Below are 22,991 nucleotides of genomic sequence, written 5' to 3' on the forward strand. Positions count from 1 at the left end.
GAGACTGAGATTGGGAGGATCATGGTTTCAGGCCAGTTAGGACAAAAAGGTCCTGAGACCACCCCACCCCCAGCTCATCCAACAGCTGAGCACAGTGCCACACACCTGTCATTCCAAGCTACATGGGAGACTGAGATCTGGAGAATTATGGTTCCAGATCAGTCTGGACAAAATATTTGTGGGACTCAATCTCAGTGGCAAAAACTGAGCATGGTGGCTCATACCTGTCATCCTAGCTTCTATGGGAAGCTTAAAATAGGAGGACCATAGTCCAGGCTGGCCTGGGCACACAGCAGGACCCTTCTCCAAATAACCAAAGCATAAAGAGCTGGAGGCATGGCTCAAGCAGTAGAGCACCTGCTTAGCAAATGTCAGGCCTTGAGTTCAAACTCCAGTATTGTCAAAAACAAAACAAAACAAATGTCTATCAGCTGATGAGTATCCATCAGCAAATGAATACCCTTCCTGAAGATCTCCATTATTATGTAATAGAAAGAGATGAATTCCTGATACATGGCACAGCATGGATGAGACTTGAAAACATGCTAAGTGAAAGGAGCTAGTAAGAAAAGAGCATGCATATTTCATGATTCAATTTACATGAAAATTAAGTATATCTGTAGAGAAAGAAAGTAGATTTGTGCTTGCCTAGGCTTAGGAGGGTTGACAGGGTAAAAATTATCTGTCAAAAAATTGCTAAAAACCTTATCTAGAAATTACAAACCATGGTCTACTACAGATAAATATCAAAACTAAGAACTACTTTGTCATAATTAATCTACTATTTAAACAAGAAATTGAACACTTTTTCTAAATAGAAAATAAAATCAGTAGTATAATTTGGGTTTATTTCACTAATGAGGTAAAATTATGTCAAGAAAATAATTCTTAGGATTCTTTTGGTTTAGTTTGGTTTTCACAAATGGGGAAAGTGACTACATTAGTTATGACAGATCAACTATTTTGTTTGCTCTGAAATTTCAAATGGATATGATACTTTGACAGAAAAATAATTTATCAAATTATATGATCACTTTTAAGATCTAGTTAGAATCATATTGGTTAGCACAGGGAAATCAAATTTATTATATTATAATTTACTATGTGATAATGTTCATTTTCTTCATGAATTTCAGAGGTTTTTATTTTATGCTAACCTATTCTGAAAAGAAAGACATTCTTTGAATTCATTGCATTTCCTTCCTTCTTATCTTCCTTCCATCTTTCCATTCTTCTTCCTTTCCTTCTGTTCTTCCTTTTTTCCTCCAACCTAGATACCTATCTACTTTGATCTACACATAGATTCAAACTCAGTTTTGGGGCAATATATAATACTTTGAAATATATTTTATAATTTTCTACTTTGAGATGGTTGATAAACTAGCAAATCTATAATTCCTCCTTTTGATTCATTTAGCATGGATACACTTATTTTCAATATCTAAAATATAATTTTAATTTTAAACATTTTAGTGCATATTGATTGTATAAGATAATGGATTTTTGTGACATCTTTATTATATACATATATAATAAATACATATATATATATATATATATATATATATCATGTACTTTGATCATATTCAAACCTCCCATTACCTTCTCTTATTTCCCCCCATCTGGTCTGTTTACTCTTCCAAAATAGTTCCTCTTCTACTTTCATATCTTCTTTTTAAAAATGTAGATACTAAATGTAAGAGAAAATATGAAACATTTGTCTTTCTGAATCTGGCTTATTTCAGTTAACATGATGATTTCTAGCTCTATCTGCTTTCTTGTGAAAAACATGATTTCATTCTGCTTTATGGCTTAATAATACTCTATTGTATATATACCATGCTTTCTTTATCCACACCTAATCAAAGAGTGAATGACTTCTTTAAGGAAAACAATAAAACACTGAGGAAAGAAATAAAAGAAAAGTTGAAAGGATGGAAAGACATCCCATGTTCATGGGTTGACAGAATTAATATTGTTAAAATTTCTATATTAACAAAAGTGATCTAGATAGTCAACGCACTGCCCATCAAAATTCCAGCAGTATTCTTCATAGAATTAGAAAAAATGTATTTTTTACTTTTAATTGACATACAGTTATTGTACATATTTATGGGGTACAACATGACATTTCAATACATCTATACAAAATGTAATGATCAGATAACAGTAATTGAAATGTATATCACCTCAGACATCTTTTGTGCTTTTTAAAAATGTTTTATTAACATTGTAATTACATATAATTATGGGGTACAGTGTGATAATCCAACACATGTACACAATGTGCAATGGTCAATTCAGGGGAGCTTGCCTAGACACAATTTACTCTTTCACCACAATGTTATGAATGCCAAGATTATCCTCAAGAAAATGTCAACATATTACCAAATTCTTTGTTAGATATTCTGTACAATATAGTAAATTTGCCTTGACAATATAACAGGAAATGTTATATTTATAATCAACACTTGTATTTAAATAAACTCATAGAACAATTTCATCTAATTTGGTAGCATTTCCCTTGATCTTTACTTATTACTATTATTCATTTTTGATCTGATCACAGTTTTATTTCTAGGACCAGGTAGAAACTAGCCTTTAAATTCACCTCTGTATGTGTCTGCACAAGCATTTGCCCGTGTTTTGTGTCCTTGTGTAGACATGTATGTACGTGTATGTGCATTTGCCTGTGTATGTATTTGTAAATCAGTTTAGACCAATATCATGGATTTGACTCTGGGTCTGATTCTCCAAAACTAATTAAATTACATAATTGTATCCTTTTGGCTTTTTATCTCACCCTTGAAAAAAAATTTCTCTATTGCCGGAGTAGAGAATATTTACATTAAACTTTTGCAGTTTCCTCTTAGCTTTGAGTATGTGTTTAAGTTATCATTTTCTAATGTCTGTCTTCAGCGCTAGTAGTAGTAATAGTAATAGGAGTAGTAGTAAATATATTATGTGCCCAGTAGTGAATTAAACAATTTGCAAATATAGAATAATTTAGAATGAAGTATAGCATCTCAGCATTGTCTACAAGGGCTCATAATCATAATTCCCAGTAACTTTCCGACTCTTGTGTCTGACCGTGCTCCACTTTGCTCTTGCCCCTCCTTGCTGCAAACCTAGACAGATAGGGATTGTCATATCTAGGAATGTGATACTTATTATATTCCACCTGGTAAAACTTTCTTCTTGTTAGGCTCATATTGGTATTCATTCCTTCATTTCTTTTACGTCTGTCCAAATGATGCTTCTACAGAGAGAACTTTTAGTCATTATCAACTTACAATCCTATTTTAAAACTATATTCATGTATTAAATATTTTGGTTATATTGAAGGCAAACACCTAACACATAACATTTTTAAATTGTGAAAACATTAAATCTGCATACTGAATAGCTAAATTTAAGGTATAGAGTATCACAAAACTATTCATGTCCTCTGTTAACACTCTTTATCAAATTCCTTTCCTTCCTCAACCATTATCCTCATGAAGATCATTCTATTTGTCCTCAGTACTATTCCTGCTCTTTCCATTAAAATCACATTTCCCAAGATTCACTTTCAAACTGGCTGTTGGCTTGATTTTGCCAATGGAAGGCTTTAGGGTTATTGAGGGTGGAAGGGCAAGCAAGGATATTTCTCCTCTTATTTCTTCAGGGTACATTTTCATCAGTGGCTAAAAATGAATCTTCCAGGGTTCTACCTCTGTCTGGAAATGTCATTATTCAGGCCCCAACATCATGAGAGGGAAGTTCCCTATAATTTCTCCTCCTGACTGGTGGCCCCAATTGTTGAGTCCTTATTAAACAATCTCTAAGCTCTTCCCTTTCCTTGTAACTTTTGAGTTGGTATTGGCTTCCTGATACTGCAAAGCTAGAGGCACTATCCTTTGTGTGCATTTTCATTTATTTTAGCATTTTTAATCTAATTTTCTATCTTAAATTCATTTAACTACATTATCTGTATCTCTCTCCTTCTCTATCAACTCTCAATACAGTCCTCTTATTTTTCTTCACAGTGATTCAATTAGCTATTGCAATACTTTATTTTATGTGTTTAGCTCCTTATGTAACTCACCAATTAAATTTTAAGCATGAAGAGATGACTTTTATTTTTTTACTTCTTGCATTCCTGGTGCTCTGAGCACTGAGTAAATATTTGCTGAATTAAGGAGTAATAAATGAATAACCTCATTTAATTTTCCCAAAAGTATTATCATCCTCATTTCTATAAATGAGCCCAAAGATACTAAAAGGTTAAGTAATTTGCTGAAGCTAGTAGGTAGATAGCCATGTATGAAACCAGGTTTACTGAGCTACAGAATCAGACTTCCAAATTTTCATGCTACACAGCCTGTCTATAAAAACAAGGAGAAATAATTCTGTTAGATATTCATATTCATGAAAACTTATTTGTCTCTTTCTAATAAAAAGTATTTCCAATGTCATCATCAATTCTTTGTACGTGTATCTCTTTTTCCTAACATATATTCATCCTCTGGTTATAATTGGACTGAGTAATATAACTACTGGCAAGTTTCTAATACAGGTTTGGCTCAGCCACTGCCACAAAGGAAACAAACACCACTTTGCAGAATGTGCACATTGAAGTTCAATTTAATCAAATTTTTAGGTTTTTGAAATTTTTGATGGTACTGGGATTTGAACTCGGGGCCTCATACTTGCTAGGTGGGCACTCTGCCACTTGAGCCACTCCACCAGCCCTTATTGGTGTTGGGAATATTCCATAAAGGATCTCACAAACTATTTGCCCTGGCTGGCTTCGAGCTGCTAGCCTCCTGATCTTAGCCTCCTGAGTAGCTAGGATTACAAACATGAGCTACAGGCATCCAGTCAATTACATCAATCTTTATGATGTTTATAATCTGCCCAACATATTTCCTGGTCCCTCCTTTCAGATTAGGTGCATAAATGTATACCCAAACACAACCCTCTATTTCAGCATAGCAAAATCCTTCTAAACATCTATTCATAAGGACTTTGTTTTATTTATTTTTAAATTGTTTTTGCATTCAATTACATGTGTATATGATATTTGGGCCACCTCCCCATCCTGCCTCCCTGTTCTGGGCAAACCTGTTCTGCTCTCTTATTCTCTGATTTTGTTGAAGAGAAAACATAAGAAATAATAAGAATGACATAGTGTTTTTGCTACTTGGAGCTAAAGATAGCTATACAGAGAGATTCCCAGCCTTGCTTCCATGTACACGTGTATTACAACCCACATTGGTTCATCTCTACTCTCTTTTATTTTTTAATAATTATTTAGCATTCAAATAAGTGTATGTGGTCAGTAATGACAGAAGCACATTATTAATATGAAATAAAACACTGAGGTTTAAAGCACCACAGATATTTAATAAAAATTGGGATTAAAGAAAGTGACTTTAAACAAGTTTGGCTATAAACTCTCAAATGGAAGCATAATGAATTGCATTCTCCATTTCATATATTTCAGTATCCATTTCTACCATACTTTCTGAAATTATCTTAATTTTCTTAATATCTGATGAAATAGCATGTTATATATTTTCTTATTTGAATTGATGTATGGAAATGACATTCATACTCTATCTAGAAAAATAGTAATATTTAAAGAGTACCATTTGATATAGTCATGTAAAGTAGGACTTCGCTTCATGATTTCATGTATTTAGTGAATAATTATATTTTCAAATATGACTTCTGCCATGTTCTCTCTTGAATATATTTGTGTTACACCATTTCACTGTTATAAGAATGGTCATCTGTGTAGGATTATTATTAGCGTTCTTGATGTATGCTAGGCACTCATAAATGGGCTTAGGTAATATAATATCATTTAAAATATCAAAGGTTTTATATATTGATACAGTTTTCTTCAGAAGTGAATGACAATAAAGAAAGAGAATACCCTTCAAGGGTTGATACACTTAGATTATACTCAGTTTCTCCAAATATAATCTGTATGACCCTAGAGGAATTATTCAGCCTCTCTGTTTTTCCATTTCCTGAACATACAAAATGAATTGACCACTGCACACTTTGCAGGTTGACTTGAAAATTCAACGTAATACATTTAAAATTCCTAAAATACTAGACACATAGTAGAAAAGTATCTTGCATTACCATATTATAATCTATATTTCAGGTTTTCACATTTTGTTAGTATTGAAAACGTAAAAAGTTAAAATGGCTATATTCTCTCTCTTTTCCCCTTTTGATAAAGTCTTTGACGCTTTGCCACCCATGTGCTATCAGGAGACAATGACTACCATCCGGACATGGATCCATCAGTCAGAAACCAAACTGTCTATACCTCAGTTTAGGGTCACTGAATATGAAATTATGGAGCAGAGACTTGGAGAGTTGCAGGTATGTAGACATCTGAATATCATGAACAACACACTGCAGATCTCATTTACCAAGAAATTACATTGGTATAATCTTAAAATACCACTAAATTAAAAATGATAGATTATCAGTTGAATAAATGAAGAGATTTAAGGTTGATTTATGCAATTTCATCTCTTTGCTTCTCTTTCTGTATATTTCAATAAGTATTATCTTATGAATAAATATGGATATAAATAAAAGAAAATGCTATAATTAAAATGATTATATGACATATTTATGAAGTATATTTTGAGATTAGTATGCATTTCAGACATATTGAATTTGACTCTTAGAAAAACTAGCATATTTCCCCTATTCCTTGCCATATTTTCAAGCAAAATTGGTTTAATTGATTCTCAGCCTTATGGCTAACATAAACTGTACTATAAAATTGGTTTAAATACTAATCATATATGGTATGTATGATCTATTTAAGTTCTAACAAAAAGTTTTAACAACCTTATACCAGGAGAGGTAATATACTAATCTGAGAAATAAAAGAAATTATTTGTAAGAGATGTAAGAATAATTTTCCTATTGATTTAAGAAAGTCTATATTGTATACTCAGTTTTTAGTATCTGAAAACATATCCATTATATATAGGAGTTAAGATAATATGTCCACATTTTTTAGAATTAAATTAAGATAAATTTTACTTTATAATATTCTTTTTAAACATTAAGTATTACATTCTTAGAAAAAAGTAACTTCTTCCAAAAAATTTTTATTTAATTATTTTAAGCATATAATATCCTATTTAGACTACATCCACTATAAAATTAGTGAACAAACAGTAGCTGTTAATCTTTCTATTCCTTTTTTGTTGTTGCTTTAATATATGGCATAATTGACTCCAAAGCTTACTTAAATATATGTGACCTAATACAATTATTAAAATTTTTAAAAAGCAATAGGAGATGAAGAAAGTACACAAGGCATTGTGAGTAGTTGAAAGCTAGTATTTCCACTGACGGAAACAGTAATGTATAATTATTAACAAATCTTATTAGGATAATGTAAGAACCCTACTTCAAAAGTTTTACCAAAAATACCATAAATAATGAAAAGTTCAAATAATTTTGGAAACTTGAAACGTATTTTAAAATACAACATGGGGAAGCCTAAAATTTAATGGAAGCAATAACAAACTTTTCAAAAACACCACAGACAAGAAAAATGAGATCAAGCATTGTTTTCTATGAGTGAGGAAATTGTTAAAAAGAAAGTCACCAAAAAGAGATGCAAACCTATGAAAAATTATAATTCAAATTGTAAAGTATGAAGTATAGAAAGAGATGCCATTTTTCACGTACTAAATTTTTGTTTATTTTTCAAAGTAATTTTTTCCCTTTATTGTTCTGGGTGGGTGTACACTGTGGTGTTTGCAACAGTTCTGACAGTGTATCAAATATATCATACATGAATTCGCCTCCTCTACCATTCTCCTTTATTCCTTTCCCCCAATTCCTGGAGTAGTTTCAAAAGGTATCATAGTTGCATTCACATACTAAATTTTGGACACACATATATAAAAGATGTAGGTGTAAATCTAGAACAGATGATCTATACATTCTCACTTACTGGTAAGAATATAAATTGAATTTAAATTTGACTGAAAAATTAAGCATTTTTAATAATGTACAAAAATTCATACATTTGTATGCATAATATAATTGCTTTGATGTCTGTATCTTATGCAAATAATAAGAATATATTGAAAGGTATAGGTAGATGGGGATAGGTAGCTGATAGACAGATGGACATAAGCATAATTCACAGTAGTGGAAAGCTCCAAAGTAATTTGTATGGGAAATAATTATATGAGCAAAAAATACATTAAAATTTGCTTTTAAATATACCTAATGAACTCCAGGCACTGGTGGCTCAAGACTATAGGTCAAGATACTCAGGGGCAAAGATCAGGAGAATTGAGGTTCCAGGCCAGCCCCAGGCAAATAGATCTTGTGACCCTATATCAAAAACGCCCAACACAATACAAGAATGATAGAGTGGCTCAAGTGGTAGAGTGCTTGCCTATCAAGTATGAGACCTTGAATTCAAAAATAATACTGTCCCTAAGTCAGACATAGGGGAATAATTGAGTATAGTAAAATAAAAATAAAAACTAAACTAAAAACTTAAATTTAGTATCACAAATGGGCATAAGATAATAAGCAACCATAAAAGTTATGTGTTTGATAAGTTATTTGTATATGTCACATTATAAAAGAAGGAATAATTGTATGTATATAATATGATCAGTTTTGAACACTTACACATAAAAATGAAAGTTTATATAAAATCCTAAATTGCAAGTGAATGTTTTTCATTTTTTATCACAAGGATTTATGACTTTATAAAAATAAAGTAACACTTGAATAATTATTGAGATGAGATCTAAAGATAGGCATTCTGTTATAAAGGATTGCATGTATTATGCATGAGAGATGTACAACAAGCATTGTAACTTCCAAAAATTACCCTGAGATTTCACCTTAATACTGTAAAACAGAATTGAATCTTTTGAAAATATAAAACTCTAGTTAACTGGCATTAATAAACTGGCAGTCTGATAGCTTATTCAGATTTTGTTATCCCACTTAAAATTCTGATTTAGAAGTAGGTTTATTAAGGAAAGATAGAAATTGTCATATTAAAGGTTCAATATAATTATGTTAAACTATATTAACTGTAGCATAAATATAGTTATTAATTTATACACATGACTCAATAAAATTAGGGGTGATAAAACTCTTGTTTAGTAAGATGAAGTTTTGAACATATTTGATGTTATTCATAAAAATAGGCATGGATTATTTTTTTAAAAATCACTAAATAATGTAATTAATCTTATGATAAGACAAAAATTTTAAGTTACCACCCAGTGTTTTATTACTGATATTAAATCATTTACTATACTTAGATGCTTGAATCTCATAGCTTTCATTTTAGGTATACTTGATGTAACTGAAAATTGTCAATTATTCATTTTAAATTTTTTTGAGGTTTTGCAAAGTTCTCTGCAAGAGCAACAACGTGGCCTAAACTATCTCAGCACCACTGTGAAAGAAATGTCAAAGAAAGCACCTTCTGATATTAGCCGGAAATATCAATCAGAATTTGAAGACATCGAGAGTTGCTGGAAGAAGCTCTCCTCCCAGCTGGTGGAGCATTGTCAAAAACTGGAGGAGCAAATGAATAAACTTCGAAAAATTCAGGTATTCCTAGGGTTTGCTTTTCATATCTGCTCATTTACTTATTTTCTGCTTAACGATGCATTGTAAAATTTAAACATAAGAAGGTATTTGACCTTCAATGTCATTGATAAGATCCAACAAATTTTTTCTAAAGGAGTGTAATTTGCCTATTTCTCCTAAGATAACAGTAATTAAGAGTTCAGAGATCTTAGGTTTTCTTTAGAATTAATTTGATTTATTTAATAATCTCCATAAGATTTAAACATGTTTTTAGTGTAGTCATTTCAAAAAACAATTATTCTTTTTTGTCTGGTTGTCCTTTAAGATATAAATTTGGCTTATGACTAAAAACTAAGTTATATATGAATAGTGTACTTGAGTCACAAGATTTTATTACTGTATTTCCCTTCTTATTGTATGCTTTATTTTTACTCCATTGACTTCTTCCTCAAATGGACTTCTACTACCTTAATATATTTGAATAGTTCCACCATTCTAATAATTACCTAGGCTAAAAATCATAAAACAACAATTACATTCTAATCTTAAAGTATAAACTATTTAATCAGATAGGCAATGTCTATAAGGTACAACACACAATTACATATCTCTCTTTGTAAATATGTGTATATGCATATATACATAAATGCATACATGAAAACACACATTATTTGCCAGGACCAGTGACCAAAGGGTACAATTACATGGTTTTCACCATCAATAAATCTTCATTCTAGTAAAGGAGAAAGATAAGGATATTAGTTTCCTCTAGCTGTTAACACACAGTTTTGTAAATTTAATGGCTCCAAACAACACAAATTTATTCTCTTATAGTTCCAGAGATCGGAAGTCCAAAATCAGTCTCAGTGCGCTAAAAATCAAGAAGTCAGCAGAGTGGTATCTGTTCTGGAGGCTTTAAGAGACAATTTGTTTGTTTGCCATTTTCAGCTTCTAAAAGCTACATGCATTCCTTTTTTCATGTCCCAATCGTCCATCTTCAAATCCATCAGCATAGTATATTCTAGTGACAATGTGTCTGTGTCTGTCTCTGACTCTTTTCTCTGTGTTCTGTCTCTGTCTCCCCTCTCACCCTCCTTTCTCTACCTGTTTTTACCTCCCTCTCAATTTAATAACACCCCATAGTGACATTAATAACATTGTGCCCAGCCAAATGATGGAGGATAATCTTCCCATCCCAATTCTCTTTTTAACGTTTTCACATCTGCAAAATTCCTTGAGTGCAGCATGGTAAACATATTCACAACCCAGTGATTAGGACATGGACACTTTTTTGAGGGAGGAATCACTATCCAGCCTAGCACAGTAAATATAAACTATGGTAAATATTATAACTAAGCAGAAAAGAAATCCAATATCAACAAAGAAAAATGGCTTATGAAATATTATTGGACATAAATTGTCTCAGCTATACTTTGAACACTTGGAATTTAGTCAGCAAGCAGAGGAAAAAAGAATTCCTGGCAAGCTGAAAAAATTCAGTATTGTGAATTAATATATATTTTGAAAATTAATAAGACATGGTGGGAAATATGGTCCAGGAGTAGGTCTTGAATTGTAATGAGTGAAATGTTTTTGAATATGTATTTTAACTTAGTGAAAATGGGATGAACAGCAGCAACAAAAACAATATTAATAAAGTACAGGTACCAGTATTTTGAACAAAGAAAGCTGAAATTATATTTGTGTGCTCAAAACATCACCATGAAAAGGAAAGGAGGAGAGGAGATTACTTTCTTTAATCTGGAGAAATGACTCACATTTCTCCAGTATGATTAAGGCAGAACCCAGAAAGAATGCAGTAATGACAGAATCAATAATAAGACCTGAACAAAGTCAAAGGAGATATGGAAAAAAAGCAAAACTAGCTTTGAAAAATATAAAAAAAGTGATGCGGTAGAATTTTTTACATTTAGTCAAATATAAAATTATTACTGTTAATCATATTAAAAGGGAAGCTTTTGAAGAAGCATGCATTTTCTTTTTTAATTGTAATTGAATTTATAGAAAGCCTCAAAGAGTCTATGAACAAATTATTACAGTTAGCAAGATAGTTTTTCAAAGAAGCATATGTATTCAATAGAAATTTAATTAAGGAGAAAATAATACATCTGAAGAGTATAGTTGAATTATATAGATCTCAAGTAACAATCATATATTTGCAAATTGAAAAAAGAACTGAAAAATAATATAAGAAAGAATAATGGTAGGTACTTGGCTATTAACAAGTGATAAAGATGAGATTTTTTTGTCTGGTAATTATTTTTCATCTGGTCAGGCAAATAAGTAATTAGGAACAAATCTTTCTATGTAAAAATGACACAATCTTGGTGTGAATGTTCCCAACTGAAGGGACTATTTAAACTGTCAACTGTAGAAAACAATTTGTGGAAGTTTGGGTTTCAGGAGGATATAAAGATAACATTAGATTGAGTTTATTGTTCATAGTTTGTTTTATGTACTGTAAGGGCACATTGTTAGTATTATCATGAGTTATTTTGTAACTTAAAATTTCTCTAGAGGGGGATATGATTCAATGTTCTCAAGAGGACATCATAAAACCACATTTGGTAGTAATTTTTTTATTTTTAACAATAGCAGACTTTATATACCAATGCTCATCCAGTAGACCATAAAAATGCAGTCTTAGTAAAAATATTCTTTTCCTGAATAGCTACTTAGAGACATCCTTTAAACATGGGAATTGTTTCTGAGCTTGTGTTTAGACATATCATCATGATGAACTGTGTTAAGAACAATCAGCAAACCATGATGCCTTAAAAATGGGTCTTTTATTCCAGAATCACATAAAAACCTTGAAGAAATGGATGGCTGAAGTTGATGTTTTCCTGAAGGAGGAATGGCCTGCCCTTGGGGATTCAGAAATTCTAAAAAAGCAGCTGAAACAGTGCAGAGTAAGATTTTTACATGATCCCTTTCATATGAAGACTTTTATATGAATAATATTATTTGATTAGATCAGTAATTTACCCAGGGGACTGTACAATGCTTGGTGATATTTCTTGTTGTCACAACCTTATGTGTGTAGGGATAAGGGGGTAGGTGCAAATGACATCTAGTATGTAGAGGCCAGGGTTACTGCTAAACATCCTATAGGACTCACCACAAGAAATAATTATACAGTTCATAATATCAACATTGCCAACCTTGAGAAACCTTTGATGCATTAAATGAGAAATAAACAAAACACTGTCTTATATTCAAACCTCACTTAATAAAATCTTAATATAAAATGCAATATAATTTTAAGAAATCTTTGAGCTATTTGTTATAACTTACTACAGGTAATTATTCATACTGTGTTACCTGCTCTGTGTATAATGCATTGTGTTATAATATAACACAATATGGATTTTTGAAATTATATTCATTATACCATTATCATGCAACAGGAAAAAATAATCTATTCCTTTAAAGAACTTTCTTTGCAAATACAAGCGAAGAAAACAAATATGCATTGCAAATAACCCTCAATACCCATCATGATATAACAATTGCTGCAAAATCCTGTGTTTAAAAACTAAAATCATTTAAAAATAGTAATATATGAACCCCATTATTTTCACACATTTTATAACAGATAACATTAAATTTATTTTCCTTTGTTTTTGAGATAAGCCACATACAGATTAATTCCCTACTTTGTTCATGATATAGCTACTACTCAACCTCTTTTGTAAGGAGGTTTTGCGGTTATCTATTGTTTTAGCTATATCTATTTCATACCTTAAAGGATAAAATTTATTTGTAATATCATAATTACTAATTATACATTTCCTTTTTAATTTGCACTTATAAGATGTAGTGGTAATTTTTTCAATCAGATTAAATTGAATTATTTGCTTAGCTTTTAGTGAATGATATTCAGACAATCCAGCCTAGTCTAAACAGTGTCAATGAAGGTGGCCAGAAGATAAAGAGTGAAGCAGAACCAGAGTTTGCATCCAGACTTGAGACAGAGCTCAGAGAACTTAACTCTCAGTGGGATCACATGTGCCGACAGGTATGGACAATCTCCTTCATAGTGGTTTGATTCAATTTAATTAAGTAAAATTTCTTGATGTCTTCCCTTCATGATTATCAGTATTTAAAGCTTTGTTCCTGATTATGCTGATGCTTTAAAGTATAGTTCATTTAAACAAATTAGTCTTTTTATAGCATGTAAAAATATTTTGATAGTACATATTTTAAATAGTGTGTTTTTGTTCTTGGGGTATTAAGATGATTTACTTGAATATAATTTTCATATTGAAAAACTTGTTCGTAACCCTTTTCTTCATTGAATCTTTGTTTTAATGCATAAATTTATAGTAATTGGATTAACAGATATATTATGCATACATGCTTGATATAGAAATAAAGCAAATGAGTATATATAAATATATATGCACAAATATGGTACATAATTTGTACATCTGAATGGTAAGAATTCCCATTTTTTTCCTATATTTATTTCAGTCAATGGGTTGACATTGAGAAACAGTTGAGAATAGTTGAATGAAATAAAAAGCAAAATAGCTATGTGTTCATATCCAAGTTCCTCATTTTATTTAGCAGGAAATTTTATAGATATTATAAATTTCAAGACTAAATTATGGATAATAAAAGTATGCTCACAAACAATAAGTATCAAATAAGTCTTGTTCAAAACATAAAATTTTGACAGAAAGCAGTGATTACTTTTAAATTCATCAGTACCTTTTTTGAAGTTAATGAGAGGTTTCATTGATATGTATTAGAGGCAGTCTTTGGAAATTTCTAAGTAGGCTTCAACATTGAAAAGAAATAATGCCAACCACAAAAGCTAAATTTTAAAAGGAGAAGAATTTAGAAAAATAAAAGTCAAAGCAAGTTTGACTAGCTCACTGACAAATACTTAACAGTTCTGTTAACTCATAGATTAGAAAGCCTTGGGTCAGCTTGCATTCTTCTAGAGTAAATCAGTGCTAGAGGAGTTGCTCAGGAAAAGTTATTTCTTACATAATGGATTGTACCATTGATATTTTCCTGCAAGGCCTTTATAAAAGTTATTTGTTGTTGGAATGTTCTTAATGGAGAACTAGAAAGTATACTATCAATTTATCTGGAGCAGCAAAACAGCAACAGTTAAAAAAAGAAAAATATAAAATCGATAATATTACTGAAAACTCAAGATTTTTTATAACTTACAGAAGTATAATTTTAAGAACATTTCAATTCTTAAAATGCCCTTTCTTAAGACCATCTGTCTTCTATAATACATACTAAGAATTTGTTATTCGAGAGAAATGTTTTGAACATGTCAACCTGCTGTATAACAACAAAAATGTATACTACCCGGCCATGTTCTGATCCAATTTTCTAATCCTGTAGTATTTTATATAACCTTGGACAATAACAATGCCTGTGCTCTGACTTTGTAACAAAATAACGTAGGTTTAAGAGGAAGGAATCATGCACTTTAGTAGGAGAGGAAGACAGTGGAGGGAAGACAGACTTGGGTGTTGATAACAATTGTTTCAGAGAGAAGTTTGGAAACGAAATATAAATCTATGCTTTATAGAAATAGCTATATATAGAATGAATGTGTGATGTTTTCTCTCACATTAAAGATAACTTGTTATCTGTTACTAGATACCAAAGTTTGGTAAAACACAAATAATTAGAGGCAAAATTCTCCAAATATCTGAAATACTAGAAGATAATTTTTGATCCACAAATATGATTTTGGAGGTATTAAATACTTAAAAATTGCTTTAGATTCCAAAGCGAATATAGTTAAATGAAAAAAATCAATATTCTAGATATTTATACAATAAACAGATAACTTAATAAAACAGCACACAATCAACCATGCTCAAAGGAAATGAAAAAAGGGAGAGAGGGAAGAAAAGAGTTAACAATTATAATTAAATATCAAATCCATATATAACTTATTTAAGGAAAAATATTAATTTTTGTTCATCATTGATTTAAATATGTAAAAATAGACAGTACTTATCCTCACAGAGAGTATTTAGTGGAGAAGATGGTCTAAATGTTATGAATGAGTATAACATGAGCAAGAACACTTTCTATTGATTAGTAATGCCTTGGTTGAAGAGGAGAAATTAAATATGATGCCTGATTAGGATTTAACGGTTGACCAGAGAATAAAGTGGCAAAAGAGGGTTGAGCATGTTTGAAGACCTCAAGGGAAGGCACTAGAAGTACAGTAGTGTGAGCCAAAAGAAAATAAATGCAAAATAAGACTCGTGAATTTATTTATAAGCCGCAGTGATAACTGAATCTATATAATAAATGAGTTGAAAAGCTATCAGAGATGTTTAGTGAATGGGTGTGGTGGTGCATATCTGTAATCCTATCACTGGGGAGGATGAGGCAAAAGAATCACAAGTTAGAGGCCAAACAGGGCTAGTGTAAAATATTAATAGATATTAGTTTGATGACTTATGACAGAGAAAAATCTAAGTGTTTGGCTCCCAGTTATTATTTTAATCCTAATCAGGCATCATATTTAACTTAATTTAATTTCTCTGAAATAATTGTTATCAACACCCAAGTCTGTCTTCTCTCCACTGTCTTCCTCTCCTACTAAAGTGCATGATTCCTCCCTCTTAAACCTAGGTTATTTTGTTACAAGTCAGAGCACAGGCATTGTTATTGTTCAAGGTCATATAAAATACTACAGGATTAGAAAATAGGATCAGAACATGGCTGCGTAGTATACATTTTTGTTGTTATACAGCAGTTTGACATGTTCAAAACACTTTTCTCGAATAACAAATTCTTAGTATGTATTACAGAAAACAGATGGTCATAAGCAAGGGCATTTTAAGAACCTAAATATTCTTAAAATTATACTCTATAAATCACCTGAGCTATATTGTAAGATCCTCAAAAAACACACAAACAAAAAACCTCAATGTTTAGACATAAGAGTGATGTCATTTAAAATGATTATTTAAAAGTTTAAATATATTCACATGACACAAAGAGCAAATTAAAGGAGGTCAAGTGGAAGAATTTAAGAATTGTGGTTGTCCAGGCAGAAAAAAACTGGCAAAATGGGGGGATATTGGTGGATATTGAGAGATATGAGTAAATTTGAAATAGATAATTTTCTCTGACATAACATTTGTTTTATTGTCCAAACATCTCCCAGTATTTTTCAATAGAGATGAAGCTGGTTTGGATTCTTATTACTCTGTCATATTACTATTTTTGTTTGTGTGCATATTTTCCCCTTCTATAGTAGCTAACAAAGGAGGAATACATTATTCTGGAAGAACTATACCAAATCCTTGTGTTGGTCAAACTTTGTTGAAATATCTGCCTTCCATAGCAAGTTTTCAAAACGCATATCTCACTCATGTAGTCAAATTATGTTCCTATAACAGGATCATATTTTTTCTTGTTTCTACCCAATTAGGCAACTTGATGAGGACTTCTATACTCACGTCCATCTAGGGCTATCCTAACATTATACATTCCTTTCTTCATCTTATTAGATCCTGTTAGAAATGGAAGTACCTGTTGAAGAAAAGTGCTTGCTAAAAGTTCACAGCAAAGATGAGGGAGCAATGAAAAAGGTGTTCAGTTTTACGTATTGGAGCAACTTTGTAGACTACAGTGACTTTACAGAAATAAAGACTGGGAGCTAAGGGAAAAACTAAATTGTATATTAATAGGGTAATCAATAGCCCCATCTTCTACAAATGTATTTTGAAGAAAGTATCAATCAGACATTCATCTGGAATTCAAGTGGGATATTTGAACTAAGCATATAAACAATATTCATGAAAATAAAGATAATATGTGTATATAAAGATAGTTCTTGTCTATCAAGAAGATTTCCTTATACCCCTCTCTCCTCAAATTGTTTCACCAAATTGATAACCCTTACACTTCTCGAGATGGAGAATTTTTTGTTGTTTAAACCACTTTGCTAGGGTGTGATTGACATAAAAAACCTAAATATATTTAATGATTCAACTTAATGAATAGAGAAAAGTATATACCCATGAGATCGTTACCATAGTCAAGGTCATAAACTTATCTATCACCTGCCAAATTTTCTTCTGCTCTCTTTAACTTTTTCCTTTTGCAATAGCAATGCTTAATGTAATCTACTCTCTTACCAATTTTTAAGTGTATAATATAGTACAATATGGGCCCTATATTGTACAAAATATCTCATCTTTCATAACTGAAATCTTTATACCTTGAACATTGCCTCTCCATCCTCCACTCCCACTTTAGCACTCAAAACTAATATTCTACTTTCTGATTTTATGAGTTTTAGTATTTTAGATTCTAGAGAATGTAAGACAGAATTTGCAAACCATCTATGTGGTAGATTTGCAAACCATCTATATGGTAGACTCAATTGAAAAAAATTAAAAATAGGTGAAGGACTTGAATAAATGTTCCTTAAAACAGGACATACAAATGGCTTTCATACAAGTGTATGAAGAGGTGCTCAAAATCACTAATCATCAGGGAAATGTAAATAGAAACCACAATGAGATATCACTTACCCTGTTAGGATGGCTATTATCAAAACACAAGAAGAAAAAAGGATAAGTCTTGGCAAGGATACAAAGGAAAGGGAACACTTTTATGTTATTGGAGGGAATATAAATTGGTGCAGCCACTATGGAGGCTCCTTATAAATTAAAAATAGAATGGAATTCATGGCATATATTAAAAAGAATTAAAATCAGAATCTCAGAGACATATACACTAGTGTGTTTACTACAGTGTTACTTAATTTGACCAAGATATGGGGATAGCCTAATGCCTATAAAAACATGGATAAAGAAAATGTGGTATACACATATATTATCCTGCCTTTTAAAAGAAGTCTTGTTATTCAAAACAAAATGAATGACTAAAAGATGTTAGGAAAAATGAAATAAGCCAAACACAAAAGGACAAATAAGAGAAGGTGCTCTAGAATCCGATTGCCTCTGTTTAAATATTGTTCCAACCATAAACTAGTTATGTGATTCTGGAACAGTTGTTTGACCTCTCTATTCTTTGATCTCCAAAATATTAAAATGTTGCAACATCACTGCATAACTCATAATAAAATTCCATAACAAGGGAGCTAACTTTTGTAAGGTATATAGAACAGTACCTAGTACAGTGTAATCACTAGATACATATCTGTTAAATATAATATATCAAGAAGAAATTGAAACCCACATATATAAAATTATAAAATATGTTTGACTAGATAATATTTTAATTATTAGTAGATATAAATCTTAAATAATTATCAATACAAATTGGATTTAGAGACTGAGGGAATGTCTTTTGGCAACTTCACAGATCATTTTTTTTCTCTCACTGGTATACCTTTTGGGTACAGTCATACACAGTTCTCTTTCCACAGAACTCTATATACCAATTAATTAGTTTCCTCTTTTACTGACACAATAGAAGCAATCAGAAGGGAATTGTGCATACTCCCCTGACCTATGGAATAGTCAAATATTCTGCTTTCCCTTTGTTATCATAGAGGGCCCGTCAGTGCTAAGACCAGCTTTTCCACTTATTTATTGGATCATTCCTCCTCTTTTTTAGAGAAGAATGTTGTACTGCTTATTGAATACTCACCTAATTTTTACATCTTTCATCTATTAAATTATTTCCATTAGTACAGAATTGTTCTATAATATCTCCTATCATCAAAAGTATCCTCCCTTGGTCTGACAGACTCTCCAGCCACCTCTCTGTTTCTGTTTCCCTTTACAGAAATTCCTTTCTTTCCATTCTGTCTTGAATCCTACCTAATGAAATTTCGTACTCATACTCCATTGAAACAATTTTTTCAGGGTCACAGTAAATTCACATTACTAAATCCTGTATTCTCTTCATCTTTATTCAATTTCATCATTCTTCTTAATTCTCTCTTAATTTGTCCCTTGCAATATCCTTACTGGTTATATCACCTTGACCTCTAAACTTGAGAGGTATTCAGAGATTGACTTTTGGACCACTTCTTCATTACCACTTTCTCCCTAGGTGAGCCTGCCCAACCTCATAATTTGAATAATAATCTATAAATTATTCTTTTTACAACTTTTTATATAATCAGGACCTTTTCCATAATCTCACACCTGCATACTCACCTGCCAACTCAACACCTCCACATACATGAATAATACACCTATGTATAACATGTCCTGACAAACTTCCTGATAAACCCTGTAATCTGCTCTCTCAGTAGTTTCCCAGGCTCAACTTATTATTATTATATCTCCATCCTTATATTATATTGTATTATATTATATTATATTTTATTTTATTATAACTCCATCCTTCCAGGTATCCAAACCAAAGCCCCTGAGGTCTTTATGTCTCCTATATTTTTCTTATGTTCAAACATAAAATGTATTAGTAAGTGTGGTTGGTTTTTCCTTAAAACTTCCAAAGATGAAGAGATTTCCTTCTGCTATTGCCCTGGAAAAAGTTACTCCTTCCTCTATTTTATAATATTACTGTAGATTCCTAATTAATCTCCCTCTTTCTGCATTTGCCCTCTTCCATAGAAACCATTATCAACATAGCAGCAGGAAGAATCCTTTTAAATATGACAGATTATATCACTCCTGTAGTCAATAATTTTCCAAGGTACTTCTTATAAATTCTAAGCCTGTGCAGTGGCCTATGGAACCATTTCTGAAGGAAGGGGTTTAAAGCATAGTCTGTTATCAGCATTGTGCTGGTAAATGTTTAGAAAAGGTATTCTGAATGTAGATTAAGAATATAATTATAAGAATTGATTTGGGAGAAAATATAGGCATAATGAGTTCCAACGTATACCAGGCACTCAGATATAAATACACTGTTGCAGTAGGTGTGGAAAGTGATCTGAAATGCCACTTTATATGTGAGAAGGAAATGGAATGGGAAAATGCTTTTAAAACAGAATTTAGAATAATATAATGAGAGGACTAGCCACAGAATTGAGAAACATTAATATTTCAGTGTTAGGAAGGGAAGCCAACAAAAGAATTGGAAAATGAAAACAACCAGAGAAAATAATAAGTGTAAAAAGTGGCCCGTTAAAGTGATGTCAAGAATATAGAGGTTTCAGCTAGCCAAGTATTATTACAATACTCAAATACTGCAAGATATAAATTCTGAACTATATAGAAATAAGGTAAGAGATAGTTCAGATAATGTGTATTAGATAATAAATTTTGAAAATTCCCAATAACCTTAGCAAGAATTTCAATGGAATGATAACAGAGGACAGGTTATAATGAGGGAAATTGTTGGAAGGCCAATAAACAGAAAAAGTAATAGATTGCCTGGTGATGATGGCTAACACCTGCAATCCTAGCTACTTGAGAGGCTAAGAATGGAAGGATTGTGGTTCAAGGCCAGCCAGGGCAAATAGTTCATGAGACTCCATCTCAACCAATAGATAGCCATGGGAGCCCCTGCCTGCCACCCAAAGCTAGGAGGCTGAGATTGGAAGGATCAGAGTTTCAGACCAGCCTGTGCAAAAAAAAAAGTTCATGAGATCCTATTTCAATGGAAAAAAATTAGGCATGAGTGTACATGCCTGTCATCCTAGCTACAAGTGGGAAGCACTTGTAGAATGGTTGTCCAGGCTGGCCAGGGTAAAAATGAGACCCTATCTCCAAAATAACCACACCATAAAGGACAGGAGGTGAGGCTCAATGCCTGCCTAGCTAGTACAAATTTCTGAATTCAAACCTCGTACCACAAATAAATGCATACATACATACACACACACATACACACAAATACACACACATATGTATATATACTGTGTAGAGTTGTGGCAAGACGGATTCTTTAACTTTTATTTAGTCAGGAGTCATCCATAAACATAATTTAGGATGGCTTAAAAGAAACATGAGAAGTCAAGAGAAGTTGAAGAAATTTTTAATTTCCAGGATAATACAAAGGGAAAGTACAAGGGAGAACTGTCTTTAGAGCATCAGCTTCTGAACAGGAGTCACTGACCTTGGATAAAAACGAAATCACTTTGTGCTTTAAGTTCAGAGACTAAAGAAAGTAAAAGAGTGGTACTAAATGTTAGATTTACAATTCTACATCAGGAAACTTGAAGAACTTTCTGTTTTATCTGTTTTGAGGATAAAATGTAATCAACTGACACTGCAGGATGGATTGTGCAGCTTAAGTCAAGCATGTTGGAGTCACTATAATGATAAAGATAAGGAAAAACTGTCATTTTAGCCAAAACCTTTTCACAGAAATCTTTTTTACATAAAAAGGCATAAACATTTCATATATCCCTCTTTCTGACCAGTCATAAAGCTGTGAAGTGTTAAATTTGACAAAGATCTCAGACCCTATCTAGTCCAACTATTAGGTTCATTATGAAACTGAGATAAAGGGAAATAATATTAGATTTCTAGGGTTTGAATCCAGGTCTCCTGATACCAAGGGCAATATTCTTTCCAGAAAACTCAGACTATCTCAGAATGATATCGTATCTTTCTTTCCTTAAAAATATCACTTCTGATCCCTTTCTTCTAGTTTAATTTTATAGCATGCTATGTATTTTTACTACATGTCTTGAGTAAGTTCCATTAGTTATGGTAATACTTTTTTTATTATTTTATATATATACACTTTTGTGCTGGGGGTACATTGTGAAATTTGCAAAAGTTCTTATAATGTATCAAAAATATAAACTGCTTCAAAAGATTAGAGTAACTAAGTAGAAATATAACAGCATGTTAATTTAGGTATATTACAGACATTAAATTTACAAAATAATATTTATACTTTACTAAAAAGTATTAGACATAATATTCATGATGTGTAGTACTGAAACTCTTATATTTCAAGAGATAAGATAATACATTCTCAGAGGAAAATGAAGGAAATAACCACTTTCTTAACTACTTTAATTTCAACGTGATTGGGCTGTGAATTATAAAGAAAATCAATGTGGTAGAGATTCTACACATATTGAGTATTGGTAAAGTACCATGAAAACTTTATTTTACTAAAACTGTACATTTTATATAAAAACTATACTGTTAAAACTCTGTTAATTAAAATGTAGAATCTGGTTTGATCCTAGAAAGAAGAATGACTTTGAAGAATTTTAAATGTAAGAGTGAAGTAATCTATATAATCATTGTAATAGTGTAGGGTGCTTAGTAACAAGTCATTAGAATATGTGATTTTTTTAGAAGTTTTTTGTTTTGCTGTGTTTCTGGTTAATGAAAAGGAAATTCCATTGTAAAAACCCTAATGTTTCAGAAATATAAGTGGTTTTAGAAAGCTGTCAGCTGGCATTCTGTGTGATCACAGACACTGTTTAGCAGCTTGCTTTTAAAACTTAAAATTAT

General features: G+C 31.5%; 1 protein-coding gene across 12 annotated transcripts in view; it reads left to right on the forward strand.

The window, feature by feature from the left end:
* Dmd (dystrophin) overlaps nt 1–22,991 on the forward strand; it is a 2,168,746-nt gene that overhangs the window by 807,295 nt on the left and 1,338,460 nt on the right. For all 12 annotated transcript variants that reach the window (XM_074062730.1, XM_074062731.1, XM_074062740.1 and 9 more), the window contains 4 exons: nt 6,239–6,384; nt 9,412–9,624; nt 12,423–12,536; nt 13,490–13,645. In XM_074062730.1, the coding sequence (XP_073918831.1) occupies nt 6,239–6,384; nt 9,412–9,624; nt 12,423–12,536; nt 13,490–13,645 (629 nt within the window). The remainder of the gene's footprint in view (nt 1–6,238; nt 6,385–9,411; nt 9,625–12,422; nt 12,537–13,489; nt 13,646–22,991) is intronic.

The sequence above is a fragment of the Castor canadensis genome, chromosome X (assembly GCF_047511655.1).
Source record: "Castor canadensis chromosome X, mCasCan1.hap1v2, whole genome shotgun sequence".
In the NCBI taxonomy this organism is placed as follows: Eukaryota; Metazoa; Chordata; class Mammalia; order Rodentia; family Castoridae; genus Castor; species Castor canadensis.